General features: G+C 43.8%; 2 protein-coding genes across 5 annotated transcripts in view; one reads left to right on the forward strand and one right to left on the reverse strand.

The window, feature by feature from the left end:
- Positions 1-12,159, reverse strand: part of LOC138283852 (zinc finger protein 501-like) — an 87,938-nt gene extending 75,779 nt beyond the window's left edge. Inside the window, exon 1 of one of the 4 annotated variants that reach the window (XM_069222010.1) lies at positions 11,930-12,159. In XM_069222010.1, the coding sequence (XP_069078111.1) occupies positions 11,930-11,953 (24 nt within the window). In that variant the 5' untranslated portion in view covers positions 11,954-12,159. Of the gene's footprint in view, positions 1-3,832; positions 3,910-11,929 lie in introns of those variants that run through there. The other 3 variants (XM_069222011.1, XM_069222009.1, XM_069222012.1) reach the window with 3 other exon arrangements.
- Positions 12,160-12,214: 55 nt separating this feature from the next.
- The window catches only part of APH1B (aph-1 homolog B, gamma-secretase subunit), a 60,710-nt gene continuing 52,410 nt past the window's right edge, over positions 12,215-20,514 (forward strand). The window contains exons 1-2 of the mRNA XM_069222013.1: positions 12,215-12,688; positions 19,741-19,911. Coding sequence (XP_069078114.1) covers positions 12,576-12,688; positions 19,741-19,911 — 284 coding nt within the window. The 5' untranslated portion in view covers positions 12,215-12,575. The remainder of the gene's footprint in view (positions 12,689-19,740; positions 19,912-20,514) is intronic.

Raw genomic sequence — 20,514 nt, forward strand, 5'->3', positions numbered from 1 at the left:
AACGATTTCTAGGACTTTTTCCACATGCAGCAGTTTTTCACCTGTTGTGTGTTGGTCATTGCCAAGATCTGAGGTGCATTGTTCCAGCTGACTATCAACTTTTTCTTTAAGACGTCCATACGATCAGTTAACTGATCAATTTTAGAGTCACTAGACTTCAGACTTTGTTTGAGGTCCAAGGACATCGTTCTGATTGAAGGCTTTTGTGCAGAGTACTCATCTGCTGAGGGGTCCGAGAAGTCACTCTCAGGAAGCCTGCCCGGGTGTACAGCCTTCTGACTGGTACAAATGTGAGTTCGGACTATTTACCCTCAATCTTCCCCATGTTAACTGAATGTACAAAATCACATAGCTGACATTCTCCAAATCTGAGGCCGGGAGCAAGGAGTGCAGCGGTCTGTCCCGCCTTTTCCTAGGTGGATCCCTTAGTAGCTGGGCATGAGCAAACCAACCACGTCCACCACCACCATCCACAAACAGTCACACAGCACACCTCACTGATGTCCTATCCAGCACCAAATGCCAGGGAAAGGGTGGGGCCTCCTGCCTCCAAGCTTCCTCCTCCTCCTCCTCCTCCTCCTCCTCAAGGGCCCGCCATACCCCAACTGGCCTCCATGGGGGGCATGAGCAGGCCTGCGACTGCCTACACAGCTCCTGGACTAGAGAAGTTTGCTGTCAGTTGAATTTGTGATCAACAGGAATCCGCCACCCATGTCACCACTCTCAATCGTCAGGTAACCTCCCTGTTAGGTTCCACGATAATGTATTCACCCCATCTAGTGTGTCAGCCGGCCCATGGAAGGGCCTCCAATCTCTACACACAGTGGCATGCTGCCGCTTCCTCTGAGCTGTGGCAGAAGATTCAAATTGTGAGGGGATTCACAGCTTCACAAGGGAGCCCACAGGATCACAAGAGCAGTTCCAAGTAAGCGGCCCTGCCACAATGCAGTCAAGTCCTCAAGGGTCACACTGGTGTCTGTCCCACCAACAAAGCCACATGAAAAGTCAAAAAGGGCCGTAACGCACGCCAGGGGTGCATCCTCTGCCACCCCCGGCATGCAGCAAGCGGTCTCTGTCTCAGCGCAGAGTAACACAGGACATGGAGGGTCTAATCCTGGGTGGCTGCACCACTCCTGCTGCCCTGCAATCACTTTGCCCCAGTGGAGATCGCCTACCTTCTGCAGGCTACAGGCATGTTCCCTGTAGCACTGTTTGCCTCAGCTCGTCGCTCCTGGCAGCTGCCCAGGACCTCGGGGGCACCTACAAGCGCCTCAAATTCATCAGGCTCAGCTAAAAATGTCGGCAGACAGTCACTTCCATTGTCTCCTGGACTGCACGGTTTCAAGTGCCAAGGTGCAGCCCATGTTGCATTAGAGTCCACAATGCCAACGTCCATGCGGCCTGCGGCTCAGTGTGGACTATTATGCTCCCTGAGCAAAGCCCTGGGAAATCAACATGGCATTCCGGTTAGGGACACAGGAGAATAAGTATGCTGTCCTGACCAGATACCGATGACACAGATTAAGGGGGATACATTCAGGTTAATCGCCCTTGGTCAGCGGAGCCTCACAGGGCGGTCGCCATCTTGCTGACGGGCTCTCAGCATATGAGTGTTTGCCAGAATACGCAAGATACAGCCAATTCTTAGTATGATTATGTCTAACATCTAAGTCTATTTAATCAGGCATCAGGCCTAGAAATTTCAATCCCTCTCTTCCACAAGTGATGCATGAAGTCATTCCTCTGAAGGGAGATGTGTTTGTGGTGTGGAACCTCTATACTCAAACTACCTCTCAAAAATCTTCCAATATACCTACTTGAAGCCTATGACCTGCTACTTTCAATTTCTTAACCACTCGAAAGACCAATTATGAGGGTTTTTGCAGTAGGTCTCTACAACTACAAAGCATAAACCTAAGATTAGAAGGAACGTGTTATATGTCACAAAGAATCCACGGAAGGTAGAAGATAGAGTTTATTCTTCGTAAGAAAGACTACCTTACTACCTTTTCTCAGTCTTCCCTACTGTCACATCACAGAACACTCCTGAGGAGAATCGTCAACATTTTACGAGGGCTACGAAGCATGGGTCTACCAGACGAAGCAGGCATTCGCAAAGCCAATAAGTTTCGCCTCTATTAGTTTTGTCAATGTTTTTTAGACATGTCACACAGCAGCGCTAGCTGCTTTGCAGCATGTCTTAAGAGTTTAAAAAAGAAAATGCTATAACGTGGCCAGCACTGACTGCATGAAAGTTCAGTGTTGACCAGGTCATAGTGTTTTTTTAAACACTTTAAGACATTGAGCGCAGCTGCTAGCGCTGCTGGGTCACATGTCTAAACAAACACTGACAAAATCAATAGATTTCGCAGAGGCGAAACCTATTGGCTTTGCCAATGCTTATTAACCAGTGCTAGCAATAGGGATACAAACACTCAAAAACACTGGTTCCATACACAGTAATTAATCACAGATCTTAACATTGCTTTGACATGTATTTATAAACAACAAATAGCCGCAAAGTTCCAAAGTGTAGGGGACGCTGAAAAGACTTGTGGCAACAAAGTACAAACTTCAATCAAACACGTCGAATGCATATGCTCAGCTGACAAGAGGTGGAATACTGTCGCATAGCACTACAAACAAATAACAATCGTTTTTAAAGCAAATTTTATTTCGGACTGGTTGTTCAAATTAAAATAGCGAATTGCACAATAATTTTTTTAATTAAGTAATTATCGTAAACGCAAAAACGTTGTTACATAGTGCCTCCATAGTTACTTCGCTTATTTATCGGTTTTAGAAATACGGTCCTATTAACGAGAGCCCTCACATGAGCACAAAAGACTGTAAAACTTGTCTAGAGCCCTAAATTGGATGCATATTTCACAGGCGATCAGTATTTTAGTTTGATTAGATTATGGGTTTGACTTTAAATTATCTCTCCGTCCAAAAGCAAATGTTTTCTTCCAAGTAACATTATACCACATATACTAAAAATGCATTAATAAAAGACACCAGATGTATACGGGAAAGTAACTAAGCATATGCACCTTTTTTGTTTGTACAAAGTTAGACACGAAATTCATCTATATAACACCCATAAACATGTTTGTGCTGATGGCTAACATGCTTCGTTACACATTCACTCGTGTGCATGCAAGATGCATCACTACCCCCAACCAGTGCTTAATTTGTAAATAAAAAGGCGCCGGTGCCCAAAGCCCTCCTCTTAAACACGCGGCTGCTGCAATTTAATGTGTGAACACGGAATACTGAGGAAGCGTAATCCTGAAGCCATCTCGGGCTCTTTAATCCATACAAAGCCACTCCCTGCCCCTTCAGCTCACTCTTGCAGCTTTCTACTTCCTCCCTTTGTGACGCTTTTTCGTTTTTCCCTTCCTCTGTCTTTCACATATGTGTCGTTTACTCGCAGCAAATGCTTGAGGTAGAAGAATAAGCCCCGGCCCTCAAAAATAAGTGCCGGTGTTCAGCACCGGAAACAACAAGCACAAATTAAGCATTGCCCCCAACTACCCTCCCCCTAAACAAAGTTAAGGTAACCACAAATAGGATGGTCTCAACCCTAGAATCTATCAATAAGCAAGATAAATATGAATACAACGTTTTATAAACTTTTACACACTAAATAAATGTTGCAATTCTTTCCAGTTGCAAAAGTGTCAAAAACACCTGGCATATGGGGGAAAACCCTGAATCCTAAAGAAAGCCCTTGACTGAAAAAGAACACGCACACACAATCTATAAAATAGTGTATTATTTTAAATCACATTTTTATTTGTAAAACTTTGCCAAAAAAATTGCCTCCTACCTGGAAAATATTTTCCTAAATCCGGTGTTTGTGGGGATGTGTAGATTAAAGGAGGGAACGCCTCCGGCGGAGCTGTGCTACCCTCGCAGGCCTGCAACGATTACTGTCTCCGAGCATGAGAGGACAACAAAGGCCATGCTGCCGGCGCAGACCCGGTGCCTCCGGCAATCAAGGAAGGCCTCGGGCCAACAATTACGTTAAACAAGCTTCATACCCAGAGCAATTTCTCACCAGTGCAATTTCAGAAATTCAATGCACAATTACTAAAAGTAACTGCAGATTCCTGGACATTTAAACATGTACTGATAATAAATTGTGCCTGTATCTTTTCGAAGAGGAAAGGCAATATTGAATTCACAAATAAGGCTGTGGTAATCCACGGAATACAATCGACACTTCTCCAAAAACGTGACGAGCCATTTTAGAAAAACACAATAAACGATCGAGGAGTGCAAGGGTTTTGCAAACAGATCAAAGTGACCAGAACTGACGCTCTTGCTAGGGATAAAACAAGTACTGAAGCGGATGCCTGCTTGTGCCCCGGGGAGATGGTAGAGTGCACACGATGACGAATGCACTCAAGTGGGTCCCTGCTTGTGCCCTGGGGGCACTAAGTAGTGCGTGCTTCACCCGGAGCGCAGAGAAGAAATAAAAGGCACATCAGAGGATCTCCACTGGGAGCCCATGGCACTCAGGCAGTGCTATAACTTCAAAGCAAGGGTGTAGCTTTTGTTAGGTTTTAGTTTGTTTTGCCGAGCATTGCTTGGGACGTTAAAAAAAGTTCCACCAAAGCAGATGAACACAGTACTTTGCCTATGGGAAACTGATGAGAGAAACCCACATAGAACAGGAAATAAAATGCCTGCAACCAATAGAAACAATGAAAAGTAAAGTGACAGACCAATAAGAAGTGAATGTGGGATGTAAGTCCCTTTTAAGATATATTTAATACAACAGATTTCACAAGCACAGCGCAAGCTCTGTGCAGCCGAAACCTAAAAAGGGGACAGTAGATCAGGGGAAACATGGGAAAAAGAAATGTATCAGGAAAAAAACAAAAAGTTTCTTAGATTACACACGAGGGTGAAAACACACCTCTTCTGTGCTGGCTATCGGCCTGCCAAAGACTAAATTCCCATTTGGTATGGTCTTCCCTTCCTCGTGTTGAATTAACCAGACATTTTCCAATCCATGGTTAGACGCCTACAATTGGTTTGTCTTTCTTTCAGTGCACAACCCGGTGATGATTATTGCTGGATTGCATATTCCGTTCTCTCCTTGTCTTTACCAATAAATTTTTTCGGACATTGCTAGAATCGGAATAATTATTCTTTTGACTAAAAATTTTAGCTCTCAGCTTCCACCTCCTGCAGACGGTCCCTTCCTAACCTTTCCACAATCTTTTTTTTCTATAGCACTTCAAGGCAACTCGAAAGAGGCATTAAGCACTTTATAAAAAAATCTAAATACATTTCTATACATTTTCTATCTTATTTATTACGTTTGTTCTGCATTCATGATACACTTCGGAGTGATCACAAACATAATTCAAGTGTCTAATTTCTTAATCTATCAAAAATAATTGTCTTAATATAATTTCTTTGATCAACTAGATGAGTTTGAAAATGATAACTGCCCATGGGTGAACAGCTTTCACTGCACCCATACATGGATCAGACGCAGCCAATGTTGAAGTGCTAGTAGTGAAGTAATCGTTCAAAAGATAAACAACAGGGAAATGTGCACCTAGTAATCCCCAAACAAGCAAATGTAGTCCAGGTCACGTCAAACATGGAACAATGCCCCCCCCCAACCAAATGTGGAAACATGCCCTGTGGACCCCATCAGTGTGGAACTTAAAAAACTGAAATGCAGCTCATAATTCAGCTATCCAGGATCAGAGCATATTGTCTCACTTCCTGACAGGAAGGGAGTGCATAGCAGGCATCTGGGGGAAGTCTCTTTTTATTGGCTGTTTCTCTCATTAAAGTAAAGGTTACCTCTAATTTCCTCCACCTACATCGTTGTTGCGGTTGATGTTGCTGTCTCTAGATATACCACTTCCAGTGGAGCTCATTGGAATGGGCACCTCTTCTTTGCCTGCTGAATCAGTCGCTCATTCCATGGCTGAAGATGTCTAATTCTAAGGGGTCATGGTTGATCAAAACCAATGACATGACCAGGAAACCTGCCTGACTACCCCGGGCCAAAGCTTGGCATGGAGTTTACTGAAAATCACTGGAAGCAAAGTGGACTTTCTGCTACTGGACACCAAGTATACCACCACCTTCCAACCAACTCAAGCCCCAGCATTCAACCGTGGCCAATCGCCCTTCTGACCCAAACCAAGGTGAACAATTAGAAGTCATTTCTGACTCCACACTATTTCTGCCTTCTCCGACACCTTATTTCCCAAAGCTGCTTCAGGGGAGCAGTTCACCTCCCTACTAAGTGAACTCTTTTTACATTGGGCTATCCAGACAACCAACTACTCAACTCTAAGTGATATAAAACACAGCAACAGACCCATTAGCGGGGAAGCAATACCAGGACACCATCTCTCCAACAATAAACTTTATGCTGTTGCTCCCTATTAGCTACTGAGCCACCTCAAACATACCCCAAAAACAAGTTACAGCACCATTAACCTGGATATGCCATATGCTCATCTGAGGAAAGCCTTCGTCTGATCCCATGAACCCACAGCACGAGACAGATACTTTGCAGGTTAGTAATATATGGAAAACACTCCAAATTAACATCTTCAACAATAGCACTGTAAAGTTGCCCGCCTCACAAAGCTATTCATCTTGCACCAATTTTGACTGCCGTGCAACCAAGCAAACCACATTGTTACCCATTAATTCCAGACCCTAACTACAATGCTAAAAATCATGCAACAAGGCCAGTGACCTAACAGCAACATAAGCTATCTCGCAACAATTGCATGCATCACACAGCAAAGCCACTCACCATGCAGCAAAGATAACCACCATGCCTAAATGTTCACAGCTTCTCCCCATTGCCAAGCACTTCATCCTTGCATAAAAGCTCAAAAATTATTTTCTGATCCATCTTTTTCAATCACAGCTCACGGAATGTGAGGTGGAGCAATTCACACAGTCAGGCTATAGCAGTATTTTCATTCATTCAGCTACTGCCTATTCCTCCTCGAGGTAACTTCCTCTGCACAACAATTGTTGTACCCATGTTCCCAGCTATCACACTTCACCAGCACTCCAGTGACAGATATTAAAAGAGAAGGGAAAGTACAGAAAAAGTTCGAATTTCTAAATTCAAGGCTGAATTAAAAGGGTGATTGGTCCAACTTAATATTATATACATTGTTTAGGTGTAAATACATTTTATTGGCGTTTAAGTCATTACATTAAATTAAGTCATTAAGTCAAACAGCTAGACTGGAACAACCTGGAAATAGAAGTACTGCAGTCCCCTATGGCCCAGAAACTGTGAAGCTCTGCCTCCCCTAACTAAACACCCTCCTGTCCCAATCGCTAACTTTCCTACCATTGTAGTCTATGGTGGGTTCAGTGACATTACACTGGGTCTGAAGATCATGTTCCAATGAATAATGAGCGTTTTTATCTTTACATATTTTTTTTAACTATCTAGTTTGGAGTTGTGCAGAATCTTGACTATCCTGAGTCTCTTGAGGCAGTGCAAATCCCTGAGGTCTTCAAAGATTCCTAACAGCAGACCCTATAGTTTGTAAAGTGTTTTTCTCTGCCTTGGGCTCTCTTCAATAGTTTTTCTATCCCCAGAAATCCATCACTGGCATTCAATCTATGTGTTTTCTGTGTCGGCTGCCTGTTGACCAGAAAGGGATAAGACGGTTTGTTTTGCTGCCAATAGCAGATGGGAAATGATCTGACATTTATGGTCAAGAAGTGGGTAACTTTCTTTAGCTGGACAAAGCAACAGCACCACCTTCGGACATCGAACCTGTTCTGAGCCTATTATTTTCCGCAATTGTGGCATTCACTGAGTCCCTAAAATGCTGTATCAGAGGGCAGGACCAAAGGATGAGTGTCAAAGTCCCATCTTCTTGACATCCTCTCCAGCTCCCATTGCCTTCCTGTGATCACCTTGCTGCAGCGTAATGCCATCTATAAAGTATTTTTACCAAGGTTTCCCTAATCCTTATGTGACTGGCACAAAGTTGCTTGTACGGATGTGAATATCATTCCATTTCTTCTCATATAGGAATAGTTGCAGTTCTCTGCACCAAAAGTTTTAGAACTGCAGCTTTGTCCCTCTCTTCTAGAGTTCAGCATATCGCATATTCGATAAGTAGTAAGCTGATCTCATGAAAAAGGCAGTAGGTAGCTCTCAAATGGGATCAGATTTCTGCTTGCCCCCTGGGTCATGGAGACAGTGGGTTAGTTGCATATATCTGAAGCGTTCCAATTCTGGAAAGTCAAACTCGACCTTCAAGTGTTAGAGGAGTTTAACATCTCCATGGTCAAATGTATCTCTTAATATTCTACAGCCACCACCTAGCCATTTTTGGGGTAAACTCAGGATTTCCCCAAAGTGGTTTAAAGGCTGAGAAGACGGTCAGCCCCCCTCTGACAGCCAGGTGGTCTAACAGATAGGAGGTATCTTTTTTGAACTGGTGAAACATATATGGTGTGAGTTCTTTGTGTTTTTAATTGTCAGGCCCCCTGCCAGGGTGGCCCTCCTGTGAGAACATGATCTATCCTGCACCAGCCCTTTTGTTATGTCTTCTGGTCCAGTGAATCCAGAACCACAGGTGAGCTGCAGCACAGTAATTAAAAAGGTCGGGGAAACCCAATCAAGAGAACACTGACCTCTATCTATCATCTCCCTCCTATCCTGCCAGACAAATGAGGAGCAGAGTGACTTTAAATTACATCTAAAGGGCAGCAATTCTTCACAGGAGCGAGTGTCTTATGTTTCCAGCTACCCAGTTCAGATTTCACTATCCTTTATAATTGTTGAAGGTTTACATCTTTAATTTGCCTGGAGCGTTCACAAAAGCTAAACCCATGTATAAAATTGTTGGGTCTGCCCATTTAACCGGGAACAATCGCTGGAGTCTCCAACGAATCTATTAGGGGCTGATACATTAGGATTAGAATTTTTGATTTGTAGATATTAATTTTTAACCCGGATACCTAATGATAGGTCTTAAGCTCAGTCATAGCATGTAGGAGAGAGATTAGTGGGTCAGTCATCGAGAGCAGAATGTAATCTGCAAACATGGCAAGTTTATATCTTGAGTGCCAAACTTGATCTCTTTGATTTGTGGTATAGATCTAGTACACTGGGCCCAGAGGTTTGAAGGTCAGGGCAAAAGGGGAGGTGACAGGGGGATTCCAGCTCTTTGGTTATGATAGCCAGAATGTAACCAATCTCTGAAGCCCAATCATATCTCCATTGCCAATAATGTGTCAGTCATGCAGTCCCAGTCGACCCTGTCAAGTGCATTTTTAGTGTCCAGGATTACCTGGACATAGTGTTTGCTACCCTTGCTGTTGATTTCGAGCAAGTGGATTTCTTTTTTGGATTTGCCACTGGTTTGACGCTTGTGACTGAAACTCAACTGGTTGGGATGAACTAACGCCCTCATCATATCCTGCAGCCACAGAGAGGCAATCTTAATGAAGATTTTTTAGATCTGGAGATTGGTCGGTAAGAACCGCATTCGTATAGTTTCTTGATCAGTTTCAGAATGAGAGATGTTGGTGACCCGGCCTTGGTAGAGGCCACCCTTCCCTTTTGGGTTATTTTCTGATATACTTTATATAGCAGGAACAGTACTGAAGTGTCAAAGCATTTGTAAAAGGCAGCTATGAACACGTCAGGTCCCGAGTCCTTTAAAGGGCATTGTTTAGCTATTAGCTGTGCAGATGTATTCCTTCATAAGGAGTTTGTCGAGTTTGTCTCTATCACTGGGACTCATTGTGGGCACGTTAGCTTCTGCAAGGTATTTTTCTCTTGTCTGGGAGCCAGTCCCTGCTTTGGTGTAGAGGTGTTTGTAAAATTTCGAAAGCACTCTGCTTTATCTTCCTCGTGTGTGTAGAAGACCATCAGGGCTGTTCACCTCTAAGATACTATTCCTAGATTGTCACAATCTCAGTAGATATGCAAGTAATTTGGCCAATTTATTACCTAGTTGATAGTATTTATTATCGAGTTTGGCCAATAGGTAAGCCACTCTGTTGAGTTCTAATGTTTGTGTGCGTTTGTGGGCAACTTCTAGAACTTTCAGATCTCCACTCAGTTGAGTTAGTAAGGCCTCTTTCATTCTTTCTTCTTCCTATGAAGGGATGCCTATCTTTATCTAGTGTTGTTTTCTTTTAGAAAGGAGGTAATTGGCCTGAAGGCTCACCTCTTGACTAAAGTGACTGGCAATAAGTCTTTAAAAATTTGGATCTCAACGCCATTGAAGTGAATAGGACCTCCTTTTATTTCCACTGACAGAAGGGCCTCTTTACATTCAAAATGGTAAAAGCATACCAGAGTGTCCAGAGTTGGAGTTGCCTCCAACTCCGTGTTTGCTGATGGCTAAGTGGCAGTAACAACTCTTTGTGCTTGTGGTAGTGATTTTTGTGGAGAGTAGGCCTTGTCTTGTCGCTGCCTCACTTGTCTGTTTACCCGTACCCTGTCCTTTATTCTTCACTGCACCAGCCGAAAAACAAAGGCTGAAACAAGGCTAAGGTGTTTTGAAGTAATCCCAAGCATGCCATCAAATTCACAGGGCAAGCTGTGTGAAGAGTGCTAGAACCGACTGGGGAAATTTCAGCCAATGAAAGGTGGGCTCACTCAGTGTGGCCTCAGAACAGTGCGGCGACTGTATGGTTTATACAACCACATAGATTGGAAATGTAAAACAGTTACTCCAGGATCCTATAAATTGGGTGTAGAAGCCCAGCAGAAAGGAGATGGTGTCACAGAGGGCACAGTCATGAAAAGCGGAATCTAAGAGTCAACATATGCATTAAAAAAAAAATTGGGCCACAATGAAACTGGTAACAAGGACAATTGTGACAGTAAATCTGTTCTGGCTTACTTAGTCGCAAACAGACTGTATTTTAAAATATCTTATAAGGTTAAAACACCTGCTACACAGTTCTTTGTGTTCCCAGAAGTATTCACTGGATAATAGCAATAGTAAGTTTACTATGGTGGTTAGTGCACATTCTGGAGAGCTGTGTTTTGTCTAGTCACAGTTTTGACTCATCACCAAGTAACATACAGCATTAATGTACCAGCTGCAAAGCACAACGGGTAACATGCGGATCACAGATTTGTATTTAACGAGAATAGCTCAGTGGTTTACTGCTTTTGTCACAGAAATCCTTTTGTTGCTTGTGGTTCATAGGCTCCAGATCTTCTAATATTGCACAGCCATTCATGAGCCAGCATCAAGGAATGCTTGCACACTGCAAGGCATAGGTTTAGAAGGTTTATTCTAAGGATGTAGTGAAAAAAAGGGTTTGTTTGGGTACTAATAAAATCTCATTTGTACAGACAACCACAACCACTGTATTATGTTTTAAATCTCGACTTTGAGTTTCTCCAGACCAAGCACTCTTAATATATAATACCTGCAATTAAGGATATGTGACTACTACACCTCGTAGCCCTTATTGTCTTATGTAACATTTCCTGTACACTGATTTACACACATGTATGACACGTTATGTCTGTATGTGTGTAAAGTAAAACATTCTGCTATTATACAGTGGGATGAATAGAGCCATCAAAGAAATTAAATTAAAATATAAATTAGTAAGTGGCATTTAAATTATAACTAGTACTTATTACTTCTACAGTCAGAGACAACCCACATTCTCAGTGCATGCGTATCTCTACATATAGACGTTGATCAAAGTCAAAAACCTGCCTCCAGATCAGAGTCTCCTACACCAAGCTATGTACCTTTGTTTTCCTTCAAGACATCTAGATGTGAGTGTCCTCTGCTGATCTCCTCTTTTCTTCCACTCTTTCAACATATAATCATTACACTCATGCATTTGTAATTTGTATGTACATGCTGGGAAGGGACGAGAGGAGGTACATCATCTGCCCATTTGGGTCACCACTCACCTTCTTTGAGTTCTGTGCAGACATGTTTCTCCTCTCTTTCACTGGACCAACCAGGAACAAGATCAGTCTCTGAACTGCACTTGAGGTAGAGAGTATTACGGGTCATCGGGTTACTCCAGGCATACACAGAACTCCCTGCACCACAACACTGCTTTGCAGCTAAACACTTCCGCAAGTCCTAAGTCACATGCGTAGACCTCATGACACTAACCATTTACGCATGCGTACGCAGACTTAATGCCCGTGGAAGGCTTAGACAGCTTAGTGCGCATGCGTAGTCAGCATTCGCCTCCCTGGGGGTAGGCTGATGAGACCTAACGAAGGACGATGTGCAGCTTGAGATGAGGATAGCTATCCTTGTTGTCATGAACGTACTGAATTAAAATTAATTTAGGACTAACTTTCAACATTTTCACAACCTCAAAAATGTCGCTAAAGTAGCTTTTGGATGGCGGCAACTGTACGGATAGCTGGAGTAAGAATGGTGTTCACAGCTGGTGAAGGGCTCTGTCAGTGACCAATAGAACCGCCTCTTCCTGTCGGTGTCACGAGCACTTCCGTATATCAACATCAAATCTGTGCTCTGTTCGGTGTTTGCAGTGAACCTTTGCTTCTTTTGTGTCCTGCCCGTCGCTCCCTCTCGGCAATGACGCTCTCCGTGTTCTTCGGCTGCGCCTTCATCGCCTTCGGACCGGCATTCTCTCTGTACATCCTGACCATCGCCACAGACCCCCTCCGCATCATCTTCCTGATAGCCGGGTGAGAGGGCGACCCTGTGTGAGGTCTTGTGTTGAGGTGGGGCGACCGGCTGGAGAGTGAGCGAGGGATGCAAGAGAGGAGTTTGTGTGTAAAGGACAGAGTGGGAGACGAAAAATGATTGAGTTGGTAGGGTGAGAGTATATTGGGTAATCATCTAGGTCATTACCTCTCCATTCTTCTTTCTCGTCCCAGTCTTCACTTATTGAGTATGTGCTTCCTGCTTGCAGAAGTTTATACCTAAAATCAACACAAAAGTTCCTAGCTGTAAGAATATGGAGTGTTACTGGGGGTGGGCTACTTTCAACTTTAAGGAATAATGGTGTAAGGAAATGCCTCCTTGGCATGGTTACCCCCTGACTTTTTGCCTTTGCTGATGCTAAGTTATGACTTGAAAGTGTGCTGGGACCCTGCTAACTAGGCCCCAGCACCAGTGTTCTTTCTATAAACTGTACCTTTGTCTTTACAATTGGCACAACCCTAGCACTCAGGTAAGCCCCTGGTACCAAGGGCCCTGAAGCCAGGGAAGGTCTCCAAGGGCTGCAGCAAGGTTTATGCCACCCGGGGACCCCTCACTCAGCACATGCACACTGCTTCACAGCTTGTGTGTGCTGGTGGGGAGAAAATGACTAAGTCGACATGGCACTCCCCTCAGAGTGCCATGCCAACCTCACACTGCCTGTGGCATAGGTAAGTCACCCCTCTAGCAGGCCTTACAGCCCTAAGGCAGGGCACACTATACCACAGGTGAGGGCATAGGTGCATGAGCACTATGCCCCTACAGTGTCTAAGCAAAACCTTAGACTTTGTAAGTGCAGGGTAGCCATAAGAGTATGTGGTCTGGGAGTTTGTCAAACACTAATTCCACAGTACCATAATGGCTACACTGAAAACTGGGAAGTTTGGTATCAAACTTCTCAGCACAATAAATGCACACTGATGCCAGAGTGCAATTTATTGTAAAATACACCCAGAGGGCATCTTAGAGATGCCCCCTGAAAACATACCCAACTTCCAGTGTAGGCTGACTAGTTTCTGCCAGCCTGCCACACACCAGACATGTTGCTGGCCACATGGGGAGGATGCCTTTGTCACTCTGTGGCTAGGAACAAAGCCTGTACTGGGTGGAGGTGCTTCTCACCTCCCCCTGCAGGAACTGTAACACCTGGCGGTGATCCTCAAAGGCTCACCCCTTTTGTTACAGCTCCACAGGGCATCCCAGCTAATGGAGATGCCCACCCCTCCGGCCACCGCCCCCACTTTTGGCGGCAAGGCTGGAGGAGATAATGAGAAAAACAAAGAGGAGTCACCCACCAGTCAGGACAGCCCCTAAGGTGTCCTGAGCTGAGGCGACCCTTACTTTTAGAAATACTCCATCTTGTGGATGGAGGATTCTCCCAATAGGATTAAGGATGTGCCCCCTCCCCACAGGGAGGAGGCACAAAGAGGGTGCAGCCACCCTCAAGGACAGTAGTCCCAGACCTAAAAACACACCCCTAAATTCAGTATTTAGGGGCTCCCCAGAACCTAGGAAACTAGATTACTGCAACCTTAACAAGAAGAAGGACTGCTGACCTGAAGCCCTGCAGTGAAGACGGAGACGACAACTGCTTTGGCCCCAGCCCTACCGGCCTGTCTCCCTACTTCGAAGTCAACTGCAACAGCGACACATCCAACAGGGACCAGCGACCTCTGAAGCCTTAGAGAACTGCCCTGCAACCAAGGACCAAGAAACTCCCGTGAACAGCGGCCCTGTTCTACAACCTGCAACTTTCTTGCAACAAAGAAACAACTTTAAAGACTTCACTCTGCACCCTACGCCCCCGGCTCGACCTGCGGAAAACCAACACTTCAGGGAGGACTCCCCGGCGACTGCGAGCCTGTGAGTAGCCAGAGACGACCCCCCTGAGTCCCCACCGCGACACCTGAAGAGGAAATCCAGAGGCTTTCCCTGACCGCGACTGCCTGTAACAAGGGACCCGATGGCTGGAACCAACACTGCACCCGCAGCCCCTAGGACCTGAAGGAACCGAACTCCAGTGCAGGAGCGACCCCCAGGCGACCCTCTGCCTAGCCCAGGTGGTGGCTACCCCGAGGAGCCCCCCCTGTGCCCGCCAGCATCATTGAAGAGACCCCTGGGTCTCCCCATTACTTCCTATCTAAAACCTGACGCCTGTTTGCACTCTGCACCCGGCAGCCCCTGTGCCGCTGAGGGTGTACTTTCCGTGCCTGCTTGTTTTCCCCCCCCCCCCCCCACCCCCCTGAGGACGCGGGTACTTACTTGCTGGGACCGGGGCACCCCTGTTCTCCATTGAAGCCCATGTGTTTTGGGCACCTCTTTGACCTCTGCACCTGATCGGCCCTGAGCTGCTGGTGTGGTAACTTTGGGGTTGCCTTGAACCCCCAACAGTGGTCCCAACTTTGAGACTTGTAAGTGTTTTACTTACCTGCAAACCTAACCTTTACTTACCTCCCCCAGGAACTGTTGATTTTTGCACTGTGTCCACATTTAAAATAGCTTATTGCCATTTTTACAAAAACTGTACATGCTATTGTGATTATTCAAAGTTCCTAGAGTATCCAAGTGAAATACCTTTTATTTGAAGTATTACTTGTAAATCTTGAACCTGTGGTTCTTAAAATAAACTAAGAAAATATATTTTTCTATATAAAAACCTATTGGCCTGGAGTAAGTCTTTTAGTGTGCGTTCCTCATTTATTGCCTGTGTGTGTACAACAAATGCTTAACACTACCATCTGATAAGCCTACTGTTCGACCACACTATCACAAAATAGAGCATTAGAATTATCTCTTTTTGCCACTATCTTACCTCTAAGGGGAACCCTTGGACTCTGTGCACACTATTTCTTACTATGAAATAGTATATACTTAGCCAACTTCCTACAAATGGCTACTCTTTTCACAGTGAACCCTCAAAGTCCCGAAATTAACCCGACCCCCACTCCCTGCTAGCTATGGCACACACCAGACAGGCTTACCTTAAGGCAATGTGTGAAATATTTATGCAGTACCAAAACAGTAATAAAGTAAAAATTAAAAGTGACAAAAATCCAATAAGAAAATTCAAAGTGAAAAACATCCAATAAGGGGAATCAGAGAAATTATTTGTTAAGTTTTAAGTAGCAATAGTGCTGAAAAGCTCTCAGTACCAATAATAGCTTTTGGTTGCAGTAGACCTGGACCTAGGTGCAATTTCAAGCTAATTACGATGGACTCGGTTGGATACGCCAGCCAGGTTTGTCCCAGGATCTCAGGGGAGGTACCTAAAGACCCACAGGTGTTAGAAGGAGGCCACCAGTAAGGTCCAGTCCAGGTCCACTTGCCACTGGTCATCTGAGTACTTATAGGAAAAAGGTCTCTTGCAGCTTGCTGTGTACGTGTAACCTCCCAGGAGGCCAGCCAATGGACCCTTGGAGTCCATGTCTTTTTCCTTGATACAAGAGGGAGGAGGTCCAGTCATTCAGGACACCTGTCAGGTTACAATAAGCAGGTATTCTCTTTTGCATTTAAAGCTAATAAAAAAAGGCCCTTCATCTCCCAAGTGTCCTAGAGCAGAGTCGCTTGATCTAGATCAGGATTTAGAAGAAGTAGTCAAGGGCAGATTTGTGCAAGGGAATGAGCAGGAGAAATTTTACATTCCGGAAGGCTTTTAGTCCATCATTTCAATTGAGACTTGGGATTCGGACCTTTTGGGTAAGCTAGTAAGGCTGGGGAGTCTGTTCAGCAGAGAAGGCACGGGCCCGATCTGTGGGAGTGTCCAGCTCTGCTCTGCCTGACCCTGAAGGCATGACTATGCAGAGCAACAGCATCTTATACTGGCGACAGGACGAAGAATGACTTTTTTTCTAGAGACGTGGAGATCCTCAGTAACAGACCAGTGGGTGCTGGAGATCATTCATCAAGGTTATTGCATAGAATTCCAGGATCTTCCAGGAGACTGTTTCACCACAACCCGTCTTCACAGGGACCGTCAGAAGTGCTAGGAAGGAGTACAAAAACTGGTACTCCAGAGTGACACTTCCGTGTTGACTTACCACAGAGGAAAAGGTTTCTATTCAATTTTATTTCTGCTACAGAAGGTGTTCGGTAAGTATAGGCTAGTGTTGGACCTAAAAGAAGTCAACGCTTGGGTAAAAGTATTTGTCGTATTTTCAGTTCATAGCAACTGCATTTAAAACAATACACACAACTAAGTGTGAAATAAGGTGTAAAATAAATGTGCATTAAATTAATTGATGGGAAATGCACTTGTTAACATTATGAAACTTGGCTAACGTCATCGCTGCAGATGTCTGTACGCGAGACCAGAGAGTCGCAGACCTGAATCCAGGTTGGAGCAGTGCATAATAGTGCTTTGTGTTTTTATAATTCTATAAGGTCCCAGCATGTAACAGAAAGCAAAGTGACTATGCAAAGCATTATTCTAAAATTGTATTACACATTGTATAAGATAAGCTGCCACACAATGATTTTGCATATGTGATCAGGGCCACTGGACACGGAAGCACCAAATTATGTGGCATGGTTTACTAAATTATGTGGCAAGAAAAGGCAAATAATGCGATAAAGTGGCATGCTTTTTGCTAGTATTACTTAATTATTTTGACTTTTTCACATGGTAATACTGTCTTGGCAAAGATTTCACCTCATTAGTACCAATTGATCAACCAAATACAGAAATAAGCAACTGAAAGATTCCCAGTTACATTTTGCGAAGGACTGCCACTGCATGCAAACACTTCACCACATTTTTAGTAACTTTTGATCCATTTGAGCTAGAAACTAAATTATTTTGTTAAAATCTGCAGATTATGCTGCAGGTGGTGGATTGTTTGGCAAATGTGGCAAATCCATAATTATGTGAAAAATGCTGCGGCTGCAGAATTTCATAATTCTAGTGACCCTGTATAAGATAAAACAAGTGCTTTCAAAGAATGCATATTATTAATATATAACCAGACTGTACCTAGTGCAGGTATTTTTCACAAGTCCATTAGAAGGACAGTTTCCAAAACTCAGTATCCTTTCATTAACGCTAAAAAATAAATAATGTTTGTCATCATGATGCTTCAGCTTCAAGAGGCACCATAAATTAAATCACTTTAGAACCACCACCCACCTTTATTCTCACACAGAGGTACCACCAGGTCCCCATTAACAAATCTGGGATGATTGTTTTTAACAAAAATTATAGGAATAGTTTTTGTAAAAATTAAAGACATGGGCACCTTAGTCCTTCTACACCCTGCCAACTTTGTCCTCTGTTTACATGCAGATGTCCTTTTATGTGAGTCAAAACGGTTGAAGTGAGGCTAAAAGGGTCATATTCAGAGGCCTGATTGTCCTGGAGTAAAAATTAAGGAGTGAAATCTATGTTTAATGTCAAAGAGATGGCCCAGAAGAGGTGGCACTAGGTGTAATTTATTATTATTATTATCATTATTTTTTTTAATAAATGAGACCACCCTCCCCCCTCTCATTGGAGAGATACCCTGAAGAAAGTATTGAGACACGCAGGCTCTTTTTTTATTTTATTTTAATTTTATTTTTTTAAAGGCCTTCTCTACCATTAATGCAGCAGCGGGACACACGCAGGCTTTTTTTTTTTAAAGGCCTTTAATGCCATTAATGCAGCAGCTGGACAATGGTGTGAGGGGCCACTGCTCCCCAATAATAGGTATGGTACTAGCACAAAGGGGTGGCATTGGGGCCCAGATTACAGAAAAGAGGGGTTATGGATATTTTCCCCCCTATTTCTTTAAGAAAGGGTCAAACAGTGTTCTCGGGGTCTCGGGCCTAGAAATAGTGGCCAGTGGAATGAGCAGAGGAGTAGGTCTAATTGGTGCTGCAGGTACAGTGGCACCAGGACCCAGGGGTGTGGGGGCCCAACTCAATCCATAATATGGCTACTTTACTCATTCCTTTCTTGTATTAGGGCTTAGTGCATCCTTGCTGTGCCAATGTTGCTTTCGGCATTAGATCAATGGCCCAAGAGAAGGGATAATTGAAGCCGAGGAGACATCTTAGCATTAGGCTTCAGGGAGATGGTTAAAAGGGAAGATCGGAGGAGCCGACTGCTTCACATTTAAGACTGCCTTACTTTACAATTAGACATGGGGAGAGCATTAGGGATGACGTGGGCCATACGTGGGAGCTCATTTTTACTGAAAGGGACAGACAATCTGTTTCAAGACGAGAGTGATGGCCAGATGTTGTGGGGAAGTGGTGAAAGAGGTAGAAGGGATAGGTTACTATTCAGGGCCGCAGGTATGATTAGTGCAGAAGGCGCAGTTGCATTGGGACCCAAGATGAGGACTTCAATTAATGGGACTAGTGTTTTTTTTTGTGCCTACTTCAGTTTTTTTTTTTTTGTCTCACATTTAGTGTGGAGTTCGAGCTATTGAAAGTGCCCCGATATTATTTCATAAGCCTCACTCCCTGCGCTCAGCCATACCCCTCTAGCGCCCCAAAGAGATTCCATAAAGTCTTGGAGGGGGATCCTACTTGAAAATATTTTGGGTAGGGGGCTCAGATTAAACACGTTTTAAGACCTCTGCTATATACTAATGATTTTTGATGAGCCACTTAATGCCCCACTCATTGTATTTCTTTTTCTCTCATTGTACACATCAAAACTTCAATAAAGACTATGGAAAAAACTAATTAGCTGCCAGTGATTAATTTGTAGAGATGGAGTCCAGTTTGGAACTGGAACCGATAAGCACTACCTTTTGTACTTCGTGTAAAGCAGTGTTATTTAGTTCATTTGCGGACCTTTAGAATGGCAGTCAGCCTGTGGGCATCTTTGTCATATTGTTGTGCATCATCTGGGATACTGGTGTCCATCTTGGGCATATTGTTGGAATTCAAAACAACAAGCTTTTGTTCGGTGCCATGCAAAAAAGTGTTTTTCTTTTAGGAGAAGACACATTTTTGTTTAGAGAAACTGACAATCACATAACAAACACAATGGTTTGATATTCTAATTCGTATGTGCTGTCAAATTCCAATTATGTCCCTTTTTTTATTTCAGAGCATTTTTCTGGCTGGTCTCCTTGCTCTTCTCCTCTCTAGTGTGGTTCATTGTGGTGCGGGTCAGCAATAATAAAGATGCATCTCTGCAGAGAGACTTGCTCATCTTTGGTGTGGTGTTTTCGGTCCTCCTCCAGGAAATCTTTCGATTTGCCTATTACAGACTTTTGAAGTAAGTTGTTCACCTGAATTAATTCCCTGTTGACATTAAAATGGTATGGGCAGTGAGTTGGGTATTAGGGAATACACTATGAAATGGCAAGTTATAGGAAATTGTGAAAAACTACAAATGGAGGCAGGCAACCTATACTTCAAATTAAAAATCGAAAGAAAGAATGGGTTATGTCCTGTTTAAAAGCAAGAAGAGAATGTGTATTGATTATGAAGAGCGATGTTAGTAGAATTGTGGTAACATTACCCATGTATTGATATTGTGTATATCCACAGTGTTATTTGAACAAAGTTGCCAGTGCTCTTTTCCGTAATGTTCAAAAACAGTAGTACACAAGTCAAAAAGTCGAAAATTCTGCAATAAATGCAATCTGAAGAGCCTACACTTGTTAACTAGACGATTCCTGTGTCCCTATTGATCAAATTTGCGCATCTTCGTTTCCCACACCTAAGGCCGCAGTGGGCAATCAAGCATTGACCCTTTGCCTCTACCTGTAAACGTTGGTCTGGTTAGAATGTGCTTAGCTGCAAGATCCACACTAAGGATCAAATTGTGTTTGTTAATCAGCCTATTCAGTTTATCACCACAGGGAGTATGGGAGAA

The sequence above is a fragment of the Pleurodeles waltl genome, chromosome 3_1 (genome assembly GCF_031143425.1).
Source record: "Pleurodeles waltl isolate 20211129_DDA chromosome 3_1, aPleWal1.hap1.20221129, whole genome shotgun sequence".
Lineage (NCBI taxonomy): Eukaryota > Metazoa > Chordata > Amphibia > Caudata > Salamandridae > Pleurodeles > Pleurodeles waltl.